Raw genomic sequence first — 15,880 nt, forward strand, 5'->3', positions numbered from 1 at the left:
TTATTTATAAATTATCACACCATAAAAAGGCGCAAAGAAAATACTTTTTTTGTTTTGTTTTTGTTTTGTTTTTTAAACAAAAAGCATCCTCTGTTATAACAATTTATTGGAAATACTTAAACAAGGGGAAAAAATAACATTGAAATCAATCACATTGCTACTCAGGACTGAAATGCATTTAGTTTAGTTAATTTATGATTAACTCATTGGCTGGAATTGACGGCAATTGAACGATATTCATTCACAAGCAGCACTGAAAGACTTCATGTCTAAATAAAAGATTTGAGCTCCTTCTCATAGTCCTATTTTTTGATGTATTGTAAAAATAAATTTAAAAAATCAGCCTGACTAAATCAATCATTTGTCCATATTTTAGCTTTAAAAAATACTCAAATATTTACTGAACAAACCCCTTTTCAATCTCTCGGAAACTAATAACTTTGGTAATAACTACAATGGCATCTCAATGGAATTATGATTCTATTGTTAAAAATCCAAATTGGAGGACATCTCTAAATGAGCCCAAAAGAACTAACTAAATTGCAGTGAAGCATCTTTGGAAAAGCAAACTGCTGTACAAAAAAATAAATAAACAAAAATTCAATGCCGGATATTTTATAATGAACACCACTAAAATGGTGGACAAATAGTTCAATCGCCCCCAAAACAAGATAAAATAGTCATGATCTCGAGATGAAGTTCAACTGACTAAAAATACTTTGCTTCTATGTTTTTTTTTTTACTTTTTTTTTTTTAATTTGACCAGGGGTGTCCAAACTGCGGCCCAGTGCCCAGTTTTAATTAGTCCACAGCAAATTAGGTAAAACATTGTGCATATGGGCTGCACATTAAACTTCGTTTGAGTTGACATTTTGCCAAACTTCTAAGTTTTAACACTACATGACTATTAGCTCAAAAACTGACAACAAATTACCCCAAAAAAAACATAAAAATCTGAAATCCTTACATCTCTGGAGTCCATGTAGACCTCAACTCATTCACAGCATTCCCACTCCAAACAGATTGGACATCCATCGCCGTCAATAGCAGCCAATGTGTTCATACTTAGAAAAATAAATACATATAAAAACATTTTTCTGAATGTAGCCCTCGGGGAAAAAAAAAGTTTGGACACCCCTAAATTAGACTACTTTGCTCTTTAATGTTCCCCCCCAAAATTCTTCATTTTTTTTAAATGGCAATGTTGTCAAGCTCCCAAACCGAATCGAAAATGCATCCGTAAAAATTAGCAAGTGCAAATATTGGAGAGAAGAAGAAGAGTTGAAAATCAGAAGAAAAAAACAATGCTAAGCTATGAAAAGCATGAATCTCTAAATTCTTGTAATATCACACACACACATACACACTCCTGAATAAAACAAAAAAAGACACTTTTGTATCATTTTAACAATATAAACAAGCTTTAGAGATACATGCTTTTCATTGGCTAAAGTGATTTAAAAATATTAACAAAATTTCTATAATACAGAGTCGGTGGGTCTTACCGTATGTACAGTACAATAATATGAATTCGATAAATATGTCCTGTGTCCTAATTTGGAACTTGCACATTTTTCATCTAATAGTAACATGGACAATATATTTCTACTGGTTAAAATGTGTAAATCTTTCGAAATTAAAACCCCACAATATCAAAATACACAGCACAAAATATCTGAGGTATAAGATGAAAAATATCAGCTGTCGTTTTAGTCCTATATACTGTATTTTTCTCTCTCTCTCTTAGGAGATGCTCAAAAGGATGCTTATAAATTGCAAGTATTGCAATACCCAGGCCTCAGTAAAGTCTTTCTTCCGTCCACATTCATTCATTCACGCACACACTTAGTCGGGGTACACTCACACAAACTCACATTCGCTTTCATCCTGTCCAGTTGGAAGCTTGTGTTTCACTTGGGAAGTGTTGCTAATAGGGAGCAAAACGGCTGTAGCCTCCCCGGTATATACTAGCCTGGAGGGAGGAGAGCACAAGCCCGACGTCGTCAACATGGCTCCGTGTTTTGGCATCTGTCAGAGGGGCGAATGCATTCTGAAAAAGATGGACGAAAAAAACAACACGCCATTGTAAACAAACCAAAAATAGAATTTAAACCCAAGAAAAACCAACACTACATCTAAACCCGATATGTAAACACATGCTAACACCTGTCACTCAAGCCCCGCCCCTTCCTCCCAGGTAAACTAACAACTACTATTACAAATATACACCTTTACATTACCGTTTATCCAGTGCAAACCCATGGAGATAGATGGTAAGGCCTATGACGGCAGCAATCGTCATGCAGCAAGCACAGCAAGACACTTCATGCCAAGGGAACATGCCAATAGCTATGTGAAAGAAATCCAGTCAAAAGAACCATTACAAATTGGATTAAAAAAAAAAGACAAAATCTCAAGTGGGTCATTTGAAAGTGAAGGTGAATTCTGATTGAAGATGGATTATTTTGAATGACTGTATTTTCTTGCATATTGACCGCCTCTGGGTATAAGCCGCACCTTTATAGTCAAAACTAATTGGACGTCTAGCTCCATCAATGGCATTGAAACAGGATGATTCATTGCCGCTCCTCCTAGTTTAAATGGATTAGCCGTCGAGTTTTGTCAATGCTGGGAAATGAGTTAATTTTGGGTCACTTCCTTCCTGGGGATATTATTTTTTTGTGAGGACTCACGTTTTTGGGCACCAAGTAATGTGAATTGGAATGTGAAATGAGGACAATATGTGGAAATTTTCTGTTTTAAATGAATTGGGCTTTTTTTGTTGAAAAATCTGCATTTTGGGGTGAAATTGGGAGAGCGTGCATCATGTGAACATTTAAAATTGTGAACAGTAAAAGCCAATGTGCTGAGGATGGGGAGAAAAATACAAATATTTTATGTGGTGCTCCACAATATTAATAACTACATGCAAATTAGCATTAGATGGAACCATTTATTATGTTTTCATGATTGAAATCCAATGTAGAAAGGGCATTTCGATAATGTCTACCTGCACCTCCCTCGATCACTCTAATAACAGAAACAGTATTTTATTATTATTTTTTACAAGGCAAAAGCAACCATTGCAATTAAGCAGCGAATTGATTGAGAGTGGAAGCAGAGAGCTTCGACGGAGCGATTCGACATAATGAAAACTGTCTCGGTTTGAAGTCATGCTACATTTTAAAATGGACTTTTTGTGAGCTGATGTAATACACAGTAAGAGAGGTACGTCATAAATCATTCAACACAACAGACAAGTTGTTGCCAAGTAGACACTGCGGCCATTTCACATAGTTATGGTGCGTCTTTTGGATTTGAATGGCGACAAATGATCCCATTTGAATACTCTTCTCTGGCCATCTCTCACTCAATTCTTCCTCCCTTACGTCCTACCCGCGTGTCTGCAGCGCCACAGGAGATTTAATTATCAAAATGACTAATTATTTCATTACTGAGGAGTGCGGGGTGAGGTGGTATCCACCAAATTAGAAATATAATAACTAACATGGACTGGGCTGCCAAAGCATGAGGACATTCATCACCTTTTACAGGCGGGATTAATGTGGCATTTGGACTGCCGTTAGCGCCACAGACAAATTCAATTAAGTTTAAGTGAGGATATGTCAGCGCTGCAGAAAAGCTCACGTACAATGAGAACTTGGGAAAAGGTATGAAGAGTGGGACAAAAAAGAAGAAAAAAAACGGGCAATAAGTGGTATGTTTGAGTGTTTCGGATATTTAAAAACTTTAGTTCGACTTAAGTCGTCATTGTTGTTTATGTTGCAATGTGGTGATGTAAAATGTGATAGATAGGTATACTTACATTAAAATACAGCAAAAATAAAAAGCCATTTTTTTGTGTTTAAAATTTTTCTGCATTACCAGTAGTCTAGACAATTTGTGGGAAGTCAAAATGTATTTTTGTGCAAATATCTTTTACATGAAGCTCACTTATCGGACAATGTTTACTTTTTTTAGTGAAGAAATCAGAGAATGTGACAATTCAAACTCCCCCGAATAATTGCACACCGTGTTGTTAGTCCATGGATGTCCTAACTTTTTAAAACTTAAACATCCATCCACTTTCATGAATCAAACACAATGATATACAACATATCATTATATTGTGCAGCACTAATATGTATGTATGTACATGTTAACACATACATACATGTCTACTATCCTCAGTTGAATTGGATTGGACATCTATTATTGACAGTGAAGGAGTTAAGGGCTAAGTAAAAAAATAATAATCCAGAGGTATATGGATGGCGCAAGCCAAAAAAATACATATTTACACGACTCTAACTTAGATGAAATGTCCAGTGACAGTAAAATCCAGATCTTCCAGGTGTGCTTGGGACTTCCAGCTGTATTATAACAAGCCCACTATCGCTGCTCTGCTTAAGTACACTGCCAAATGAATGGGTTCATAAGTATGAGTGCAATTATGATGATTAGCTCATTGTAATGTACAATTTGAATCGAAAATCTCAAATGGCCCGGAGAATTATCAGCATGATTTTGCCTTTTCCCTCATCAGTGAAACAAAATGTAATAATTGGCCACTTAGCCTGCATTATTCCCACTCCACTCCTGCCCACACCTACTGCGGTACTGAACAATGAAAACACAATTAAAGCAAATGACATGCTCAGCTAAAGGAGGAAATGAATACAATATGCCATTGCTTTGTCCTCATTAAAGTAGCCATCAACAACAACAACAAACTAGGGCCTGCGAGCCAAACTCGGTCCACTGCCTTATTCAATTTTGACCCTCAGAAAATCATCAAAATATCATAAAATGCAGCCTGCATTAGAAGTTTGAGTTCAGCCTAAATTCTGTTGCATTTCCCATCTTAGAATTTAGAAATTACAGTATTTGTATTTTTGCTAGTACCTCATAACTCATTCAGTGCCATTGACGGTTTTCAATTGTCAAATCCGTTTCAACTGGTTAAGGTTGACATTATATATACTACATGCATATTAATGCTGTACAGGAGCACAATATATTGAATTATATTGTCTATTTTAACTAAGGAAAGTGGAAAGATGTATCCTCTGATCTTTAGAAAACAAAAATTGGACACTGACAAATTCGGAAATGAAAAAAGGGTGTTTGTGTGGCAGGTATGACGGTCTTACCATGGCACCAACGCTGTATGTGGCTGCTGGGGTGAGAGTGTGGTTGTAGGGATCGGCAGCATATACTCGTCCATAACTACAGAGACATGGGAGAAAAAAGAAAGGATAGTTTTGAAAAAATATTCATATATAAAAACACTACAATAAAAAAAACAAATGTAGTTGGGGTTTATTATTAAAATGATTGTGGGGAAGCTTTGCATAGTGTGATTTAAAACGCTGTCCATGGTACTAATGGTCCAAAATGCCTTCAACTACAATCCAGGCCAAAATTCACTAAATGTTGCTGTAATTTTTCTGTTGGTAGAAATATATGGAGAAAAAAATCTAGCGATCGTAAACAAGTCAAGAAAATAACAATCGGGATAGCTCAATAGAGTTTGCATTCAATGTATGTAAATTAATTTTTTAAATAAATTAAAAATTCAATTCCACAGTTTTCTACATTGAACATCTGGTCCAGTTTTGACTTCTAAACTAACTAAGAAGTATTTTTTAACTGACTACCTCCATCTAATGTTTAAAATGAAAAATGCAACAGAAGATAGGCTGTACTTAAGCTTCTTGCGTGGACCATTTTCAATGAAAATTTCTTGTGGCTCAATAAAAACTGCTGCAATTGGTGTAGTTTGGACTTTCCTAAGCAACGATTACATCCAAAACAAGGGAAAACTGTAAAAAAAAAAAAAAAAAAATCAATATAACATGAATAATTGTGGCACATTCTCTATAGCTTATATTTGAAGAGAAAGACAGAGCCACCGCTTACTCGTCTAGTCATGCTATGTCTGACCAGAATCCCCCTCCGCCCAGCCTTCTTGTGTTAATCCTCCATGATAAAAGCCAATCAGGGGCTGGGGTGTGTGCCCATAATTGAGCAGATTTGCATAGCAGCCCAGTGGTTGAAGCGATTAGAAGTTAATCCCGATTAGTTTTGGACATTGCTATTCAACAGCAGCACCCATCAAACACTCCTACTCATCCCAGCACTGCATTTGACCTATCTTATCTCACAGTGCAGAGCCCTTACGACTCATCAGCGTGGAAGTGTGGGCTAAACCACAACATTTACACAAATTCTAATGCAATTTAGGTCCAATAGAACTTTTAGAAATGACCGTGAGGTGAAAAGATAAACAGTGTAATATGGATTTACAAACAAGTTATGGTAACTTTAATGAAATATTGCACGTGGCAGCACACGGTAAAAGTGCTAATCAATAGCGGATGCTGTGTTTCATTGGCAATTTGTTGGATGATAACAGAGGTTGTTGTTGTTTTTAAAGAGGACGACACGTTGTGATGACTTTCATCCGAGTTTGAGATCAATCACACAATGACATGATGCACTGACATAGCTTCATTAGTTGACTGCATGTGTGCGTTATTAAGAGGTGAAAGGTCATATTTACCTGCTTGAGCACATCAACATATTTGCATGGGTGACTATATTGCGTTTAAATTAGTTTATCGGGTCATGGGGCTTAAAAATAAATAAAATAAAATAATTTCCATTGTTTAAAGAGACAAACGTGTGTTTGAAAATAAAAGACAAACTACTAACCACTTTTTAGGGCCAATAGAAAAATGTAAATCAAGAAAAACAATGTTTAAAGAGACAAAGATGTGTTTAAAAAAAATAACAAATACTGCTAACCACTTTTCAGGGCCCATAGAAAAATGTAAATCAAGAAAAACAATAAGCTCTGAAAAAACGGCCAGCTGTTTTCCATCTAAAACACTTTGGATGCCATAACATGCATTTTTTAAAGACATATTTACTTCAAGTATCTCTGTTTAACTTACCTGTCACTGTATGCAGCTGCGGCGGCGGCAGCAGTAGGCTGGGCAAATCTGTAGGCAGCGTAACCACCCTAAAACACACATGATAATGAGAGAACTATTGAAGATTGCATCTATGTTGTATACATGGATTTCAACATGTCACATGTTTAAGTGACTAGCACTGTCCCTTGTTCAAACTAAGAAACTCAACTGGTTATAGGCTGAACTCAAGCTTCTTGTGCGGGCTATATTCCACAGCACTTTCATCATTTGACGAGTGAGGGTAATAAAAATTGGAGCCCCTGGATACTCTTACACGATGGCTATCATAATATGTGGCATTACTTAAATGCACCATCCGTTAATTTAACTTACATTACAGTCTTGAGTAAAAGCCAAAGATAATACGACAGTGGCACTCAGCCTCCCTTCCCATGTTTCGCAGCGTCATTTTTATAATTAGAAAGACTGGGTAAAACACACGGGGTTGAGATACTTGTACTTTAAAGACTCACATGGGAAATTTACTAGAATGCTTTCTGAGCACTTACTCCATCAGTTATATTACAGCTATGTCACCCTCGCAACACTAGTCTCCATTCCATCCCGCATTACATTCCGTTTTTTTTTCGAGTAAGAATGCCAACAGCATTATTCTAGTCATTGAAATTAAAGTTAAATTCAACGTATTGGTTCAAAATGGTTAAAACGCCTCATAATCGAATAACTGCATTTATTTCAAAGGATACGCAATATGAAACAAGAAATACAAATCAAAGTTATTCATTAACGATTTATCGATGTTGAAGTGTAAATAGAAATCTAAAGTGGCTATATTTTAAAAGAAATGTATACATATAATTAAAACCTAAATGTTTATTTCTTGATTTTAAAAGGTTGGGCATATTTAAATTATTATTTTTCTTCTTAAACTTCAAACAGATGTTAATTACTGCATCTATTGTTATATTATTAACATATGGTAATTGCCCAGCTCATTCATAAATGTTTATAATAAACAAAATTGACTTGATTTAATTTGTGTGAATTAACAATCAGACCTAAAAATATTTCAAGCATGCAAATTAGAATTTGTTCAGTGATATAGTAAAATTAAGTAAAAAATGACTTGGGCAATTATGCTATTAGACTAATAATACCCCCCAAAAATAAAGCTCTCTGTCACATTAAGTCTCCTCCATGATAAACTCGTTTGAGCAAGGTAAAGAGTTTCAGGAGCACGTAAAGCCTTCAGTCATGTACACAATATAAATTTTCTGACTAGAAAGTATTGATTCACAGGGTTGTTGAGGTAGGCAAGCAAGTCAAAAGGTTATAGGAGCAATCCCGTATAACACAGATTTAGCTTTAGAGAAACAATGCAGGACACAACACTTGAAATCAATTTTCACCAAACACAAGATCTCTAATACAGTCATTTCTTAGCTAATTGAACAAAAAAAGCAGCAGGTAAAAAAGGGAAGATTGTATTTACGGTAGGATTTTTGTTTTTGTATTCAATGCAATTACTGCAGATGGCTGTCACATGCAATTTCGTACTGGTAAACTGTACTTACATAAATATCTGCACCATAAAATCCATCCTGGTAAACAACACTGTAGAGGATGCAAACACAGATAAACAAACACACACACAATCAACATAACAAAACAAAACAAACAAATAAGAAAATAAAAAAAGACATCCATATTAGTGCATGTTGACATGCAGGCACTTGGCTAGATAGTGTCCAACTAATTCTCATATCCACACCCAACAGAAAATAATAACTAAGACTAGAGTAAAAAAGAAATAAAATGTAGCAAGCACCCCCACTCTGGCCTAATGTGTAAAAAAGAGTGAAGAAAAAAATTCAGATAAAACCAGACAAACAGAAAATTGCATTTGAATGTCTATAACACATAAATCTTCCAAATGAGCCCCTGAAAGCTATTCAAAAACCATGCGGTACTGAAGATTGGCTTTAAAAACGTTCAGTTTAAAAAAAATGGCTTGCTGTTCATGGATTCATTCTATTAAAATGAGCTTTGTTTGGGTTATGTTTAAATCGGGGAAGACCACAAATGTCATTGTCCTAACTTTTTAGCCCCAAGGCCGCTTTCAGAAAAATCTAATGATGCAATAGGAGTCCCAAGTAGTACGATATTGCAATATGTATTGTCACATTCGACCCTAACACAGAAAACATGGTCTCAAATACCACCCTCATTCCTCATATTTGGGTTTTACGAACACTGAGGGAAAGACACAGCCTGCCGAACAATAAGAAATAGCAATAAAAATAGTTCTTTAGAACCATTGGTGAAAAGGAGGCTAGAAAAGGAGTTGAGGGCTTGAAAGAGGTTTTTTTTCTCCATTGCTTGAATTAGTGTACTTTGAATTGTAGATGACGACAGATTCTGACATTATACCCAAACAGAGCTCAGTCCAAGGCCGAGTACACAATAATTTTCCATGACTCCATGAAAAGCAAAGCCTGGAGCATGCTTACGGGTTAATTCAGCATGCAACAGAAGTGGGGGAGTTTTTAATCAGTGTGAGGCTTGCATGCATCGCTTCGCTGTCTTGGAGCAGTTTGGGGGCTTGCCCCTTAGAGAACTCAGACAAAAACATTTGACCAGTGGAAGAAAATCAACAACAAGGGAAGTAAAGAAGAATTCTTACCCTCCATAGGCTGGAATGTGGGGAGGTGGAGCGGCTGCCCTGAACGTGTTGTAGATTGTTCGTCCTCGGCCTCGTAGGTGGGTTCCTCTGTATGCCGCTGCTGCGGCTGCTGCTGCACTGGCTGCTGGGTAGGGAAAACCTGGCACTGTAGGAAGAAAAAAAAGCCAGAATGTCACAATTCCAAATTGACAGGATTATTGAGACCTGCACATTATAGAACGCATGGGTGTCCAAACTATAGATATATAGATGGGTACTTGTTTTTTTTTTTTCAATTTGGGGTCCACAGAAAACTAATACAATTGAATAAGGCCCTCATAAGAAACTTAAATTCAACCTACATTTTGTTGTACTTCTTACAAAAGCCTACCAAATTGAAATCAAAGTAGAAAACTAGAAAAAAAATTCAAATGTAATGAATTAAGCTTTTTTGATTGTGATAAATACATATTTTGCAATATCCTAATACTTCTGAATGACTTTATTGCTTGAACCCCTAACTCATTTCCAACCACGACATTAAATTCACCTAGCTGGCATCGAGCGTTCATTTTGAACCGCTTGATGGCAATAGATGTCCAATCCAATTTGACTCGGACCAATTATTGATTGAACTGTCTCTAGAGGTCACAGCACATGTCAAAGGTCACTTCCCTCCTGTTGCACTGCACCAATTCAGTCTACCTCATCTCTTCCCCATAGTTAGCTAAGATAGTCTCCAAAACCCTCGTGAGAATAAGTGGTCCGGAAGATAAATGAATGCTATGAATAAAATAATATTCCCCCTCTCTGCCTGTAACCCCACAGGCAGGAGTCATTTTTTTTCCTGCTTTGCAGTGCGCAGTTCAAGTTTTATAATCAAGCAGCAATTTCTCCTCATTTTATTTGGTAGTCATGACAAACACAAAGATGTGTATCGGAAATAGACCTCAGTAATGTAGTCGATATGATATGCAACGCTAAACTTGTCATTTTAACCTTTCCTGCATGAATTATGACTTTTGTTTGCTGCTGCTGACGAGGCAAGAAGTCCAATATATTCAACCGGGAGGGGAAAGACGTCTATTGCCGTCTATGGCAGCGCCACGTAAGCATTCCAGTCCTTTCTGTTTAAATCAATTGGTGACACCAAGTGTAATTTGAGACTGCGCTGAGAGAAAGTGAAGAGGAAGATCGAGGAATGATTTCCTTTCCTAATTATGTCTCTCTTCAAAAGGGAGATCTAATGAAATGGTAATAGAAACAGTGAAGCATTCATTGACCTAATAAAAAAAATAAAAAAAAGAACGCTTGGGCCAAAGGACAAGGGTTTCTCAAAGACAGAGTAGGAAAGGAGTGCGCTTGCCAATCGTAGCCATTCATCTTTTGTCACCTTGAGTTAAAGTAGGGACCACAATAGTTACTAATATCCCTAAAGGAACATGACAAATCTTTAAATAATCCCAAATGAATGGCAGAGGGGTGATTTAACTTGAAATATATGACAAAAGATAGATAATTAACAACTCGAGGGCAGATAGATAAGTGGAAATGTTGAGGCTACACTTATGGTTTTGTGTCTAGGAATTTCAGTCTTTTAAGAACTACAATAAGTTTGAAATAATGATAAATGAAGGAAAGAATGTTGATTCACCTGCATAGAATTCTGGGCTGTAGACAGCACTGACTACTGGATTCAACTTCCAGCCTGAAAAAAAACAAACAAGACAAATATAATTATCAAGAATGACAATATGTTTGACAATATAATTAAATGTATATGAATTTGCCCATTAATTCAATATGTCAAGTTTTAACAGTTAAGATAATACAGAAGCTGTATAAGTGACAAGCTCCATTCAGTCTGAAAGCTGAACTAAAGATTCTTGTGTGGGCCACATTAAACCGTATATTCCCATTTTGCTGAGGGCCAATAAAAAGTGAGCATCTTGGCTATATGAAATGTATTCAGTTGGCCAAAAAATGTTCATATTAAGAACTTCCTTAAGATAATACCACATTGTGTGTTGGTTCAGATTCTATGCTGCAAATATATAAGCACGTGGTGTGTTAGGTTTATGTTAAGCTTACCATTTGCATATGGGTTGACCGTCTTCTTATTTGTCATTACTCGCGCTGTTGCATTGTTGACCTAAAAGGAGGTAGGGAGACAACTCTGAATTATAACAATTGTGCAACTGTAAATAACAGCTTGTGAAAGTCTTGCATGCATCATTTTCTCGTGTTGTGTATAAAGATTTTTTTTTTTAGTAAGGAAGCAGCACAGGTCCGTATAAACATTCATGTCATTTGTGTGTTTTCACAGTTGCATTCAGAAACACCGGGGGGAAAAAACACATCCAGAACAAATCACCTTTCTTTTCCATTTGCATATTTTCTATTATTTTTCACCATGCAGTCTACTTAAGTGACATTTCAGTAAATAAATAGGTAAAAGAAAGAAAAAAAATAATCAGATGCATTTTGGGATTTTCTCTAATTTTGTGAACATAGATGCATGCAGAAAGCAGGAAAATGAAACCAAAGTGAAAAAAAACAAAAAAGAAATGTCAATAAAGGCGGGGAAGAAGAAAATATGCTGGAAGATTTATGCAACATCCAATCAATCTTGGAAATTGAGATAAAGCACCAAAAAAAGAAAAACATTCACATTCGGCCTGTACTTGCACGTCGAAACTAAAAATCCCAACAGAGATCGTGTCATCAAGTCAAATCAACCACCCATTGAAATCATTCCAAAGATAAAAATCAAAGTTAACAGGGAAAAGTCAAATGCAGATGCATTATCGTCAAACCAAAATCCATCAATAGTTATCCAACAATCTTTGACGGATGTGCAAAATGGATCATGTCTCAGTCCGTATCGCTTCAACACGCAATTTCTAGGAGAACATTTAGTGAATGGACACGTTTACGGTCACTTAGGAAAAAAAATAAATCAAAAATAAAGTCAATATACAGCATCAACCCAACCACAATTCAAAAAGAAAATGTCACGTGAGATTTAGCCTTGCAAACGTTCGAGAGGAAGAGAGAGAGAGGAAATGCTGGCAGAATGGCTTGCTCGCCCACACTTACCATTCCCAAACCTTTTGGCCCCGCCCACTTGTTTGTGTACTGTTACCGATGTAACTTTGTTGGATGGGGCCCTAAACAAGCTACCGTTGGAAGGAGGGAATGAGAAAGGAATAAGCATCATTGTATTCAGGTGGCCAAGAAAACTTTGCAATCATTCCACTGCACAAACTCTCTCTTCTAGCTCTCCATTTTTTTAAACCTCTAAGGGTATTTTGTCTTACCATTAAATCAGAACCAAAAAAACATATTTCTACAAAAGAAAAAGAAAGAAAATCAGTCGCTTTTAGCAATAATTTAAAGAAGTATTCATTCTGGAAAACCCTGGTTAATAAATAATATGCTATTATGATTAAATAAGTTACAATAAGTCATTTAAAGGGTAAAATTATGCTGGAAGTAAGGGATTCGTTATACAAGATGTGCCTAACAGGTACTATATATTATATATATTATTTTTTTTACAGTTTTTTTCTTGATTGACCATCAATTGCAGTGACAGTGTAAAATGAAATATAAACAAGGATGACCTAATCCTTGTCATCCTTCATTCAGATGAATTTGCTGCAAATACAAGCGGTTTATTATTCAAACTGATAAGCATGATTGCATTTTTCATTGTCGCAAACACTCTCCTCATTTTGAACTTGATGGCTGTAACGTGTCCTGAACAAGCTGGAGGAAACAAAAGTCAAATCACGAACCAATGAGAGATGCTTTGCCCTCCAAGGAACGAAAACCACTATGCCAAAAGTGGCCAAAGTTGGAGAAATCTAAAAAAAAAAAAAAAATGGGGGAAGTCTTGGAGTAACCAAGGTGTGTGGGGGAGACCAGCTTGAGAGTGAATGAAAAACTACACTGTGTTTTTGTGCAAAACATATATTTCATTCTAAAGTCAAAACAGACTGAAAATTTCCTATTTCAGGTCAGTTAGGCTTATCAAAATTAATTGATTTTGTTGAAAAAGAGATTCAGATGCAAGAAAAAAATGGAAAAGAAGCTATAAAGGGCCCCATCCCAGATATATTAGCCAAAAGTATATTTAAAATACTCGGAACTAAATAAGAATTATAAGAGTAAACCTTCCTCACATTTCACAATAAATGTAGCATTGTTGTAAAAACCTCTCAAGTGCATTTTCCACTATTTACAAATGTCATACAGTATTTATATTTTTTAACTGAAATGGCTAAAATAACACTTATAACCCTAATATTTTTTTTACAAACAAAAAGCGTTGTGTCATTGTGAGACCGCCGCAAAAGTTTCTATTTATATTTTAAAATGCTCTTGTGTAAACGTGGCATGGGAAAGGTTCCATTTTCCATTTGATCCTGTGCAGGAAATGTGGTAGAGAGAGAGAGAGAGATTTTTTTTTTTTCCACCCTTATGCCACACTTTGGGAAATAATGCGCAACAAATAAAACCGCCTACTGACTGAATGTGGTTTTAAGAAAACTGCAGGCACATACAAAAGTAACACGTAAATTGACTTTTGAATGTCCTTTCATAGAAAATATATAAGATATGTGTGTTATGGTCCACTATTGAATGCACAAACACACAATATCTTTCTCAATTTTTCTTTGACATATTCACGTCTGAAGAATTTGTCTGCATGTCAATGGTCTGCAGTCCTTGATTTGTTGGCATTGGTCTGTGTCATTAGTTGGCTTTTATTGTCGTTTGGTACCCGTTTTTAGGAATTTTCCTCACAACCAAATCTAGAAAGTCACAATACCTTATTCATACGCATGTATCAATAGGTGAGAAATAGGACAAGGAAAAGAGAGAAGAAGAAAGGAAGATTTGAGCACACGTACCTCTATTTTACGGCCTTCAACCACAGTGCCGTGTAATTTCTCCCTGGCCCTGTCAGCTTCCATACTATGCTCGAATGTTACGAATCCAAATCCCTGCACGGAAAAAAAGAGCAAAATTTGTATTTGTACTTTTGCCCACTTGTTAGATTTATCATCACATTTAATTTCATAATTAAGCAGCATTGGAAAAAAGTCACACTTCTGTAGTGTGCTTTACCATTAAAACTTCACTTGGAAAGAGAAATGATGCATGTGATAAAGTCATATGGCAGTAAGCTAGATAACATTAGTCCAAGGACAATATCTCAATGCTGCCTTATTGATCTGCCATGTCTCTTCAGTTTGTTAATTTAATTGAGAGAGGTGATATTTGATTATCTTTCAACACCTGCAACCAATATGCCATGTAAAATATCAATGTGAAAATGTTGTTCCTCATTAATTACGTTAGTCAGTCATTAGTCCTCTTTTTTTAGCTAGAATTAATTTATAATTATTATATAACTGCAGCTGCCTACCCATCCACATGAATGGATTTATATTTAAAAAAAATACTTTAACTGTCCTCAGCAAAAAAAGTTAACGCTCCAAAATAATAAAATCCATAAATAGAACTTATAGAAATACTCACTGACCTTCGAACCACGCTCGTTGAAGATGATTTCCACATCTAAGATTTTTCCAAATTGCTGTTATTAAATGAAAACAGAGAGGTTACTTTTGAAATCAGCAGCAATACAAAGCATACCATCATTACAGCAACAGAAAATAATGTCAATATTTTACAGATACAGATGTGCGTTCTGGGCTAATAGTATTTTGCCCCCACATTTCATTTTCTGAATCAAAATGGACTGATATTTTGTACTCACGCCAAACATTTGTCTGAGGTCTGGGTCTCTGAACCTGAAGGGGATGTTTGAAACATGTAGTCTTTTGGGTTGGACCTTGCCGTCTGTGCACTCAGATACAGTCTGCGTTGCTGGATGACTATCTGTCTGTGCAGGATCGTCTGTCTGCTGGAAAACACAAATAATAAGTAAACCGAAATAATAAATTACTTCCATAAATGATGTCATGCAATCACTACACTGTGTTTTTTGTTCATTTTCCCCATAATATAACGTTCTTGAGTGATACATTCTTAGGGTCATGGCTATGTTTACTGTCAATTTTCAGGTTTCTATTATTCTTAGGCGTTTAAGACCCTGTAAAGTCATATTTATTATTTTTCTTTCTAAATGCATGAAGTATGTTAAATGCTAAAAACATGCAGAGTGGGTGTGTGTGCAAAAAACATATATGCATGATGTATTGTGAAAATATGAACATTTTCCAGCTGTCTGTGGCAAAAAATA

The 15,880-nt window shown here is 35.9% G+C and overlaps 1 protein-coding gene across 11 annotated transcripts in view; it reads right to left on the reverse strand.

Moving 5' to 3' along the window:
- Nucleotides 1-348: 348 nt before the first annotated feature.
- The window catches only part of rbfox1 (RNA binding fox-1 homolog 1), a 39,745-nt gene continuing 24,213 nt past the window's right edge, over nucleotides 349-15,880 (reverse strand). For 2 of the 11 annotated variants that reach the window (XM_077734215.1, XM_077734218.1), the window contains exons 3-12: nucleotides 15,395-15,541; nucleotides 15,158-15,211; nucleotides 14,523-14,615; nucleotides 11,695-11,755; nucleotides 11,258-11,311; nucleotides 9,625-9,769; nucleotides 8,516-8,555; nucleotides 6,960-7,027; nucleotides 5,154-5,229; nucleotides 349-2,050 (exon numbers count right to left, since the gene is read on the reverse strand). In XM_077734215.1, coding sequence (XP_077590341.1) covers nucleotides 1,928-2,050; nucleotides 5,154-5,229; nucleotides 6,960-7,027; nucleotides 8,516-8,555; nucleotides 9,625-9,769; nucleotides 11,258-11,311; nucleotides 11,695-11,755; nucleotides 14,523-14,615; nucleotides 15,158-15,211; nucleotides 15,395-15,541 — 861 coding nt within the window. In that variant the 3' untranslated portion in view covers nucleotides 349-1,927. Of the gene's footprint in view, nucleotides 2,051-2,240; nucleotides 2,350-5,153; nucleotides 5,230-5,708; nucleotides 5,826-6,959; nucleotides 7,028-8,515; nucleotides 8,556-9,624; nucleotides 9,770-11,257; nucleotides 11,312-11,694; nucleotides 11,756-14,522; nucleotides 14,616-15,157; nucleotides 15,212-15,394; nucleotides 15,542-15,880 lie in introns of those variants that run through there. The other 9 variants (XR_013328880.1, XR_013328881.1, XR_013328882.1 and 6 more) reach the window with 9 other exon arrangements.

The sequence above is a fragment of the Stigmatopora nigra genome, chromosome 15, assembly GCF_051989575.1.
Source record: "Stigmatopora nigra isolate UIUO_SnigA chromosome 15, RoL_Snig_1.1, whole genome shotgun sequence".
NCBI classification, from domain to species: Eukaryota; Metazoa; Chordata; class Actinopteri; order Syngnathiformes; family Syngnathidae; genus Stigmatopora; species Stigmatopora nigra.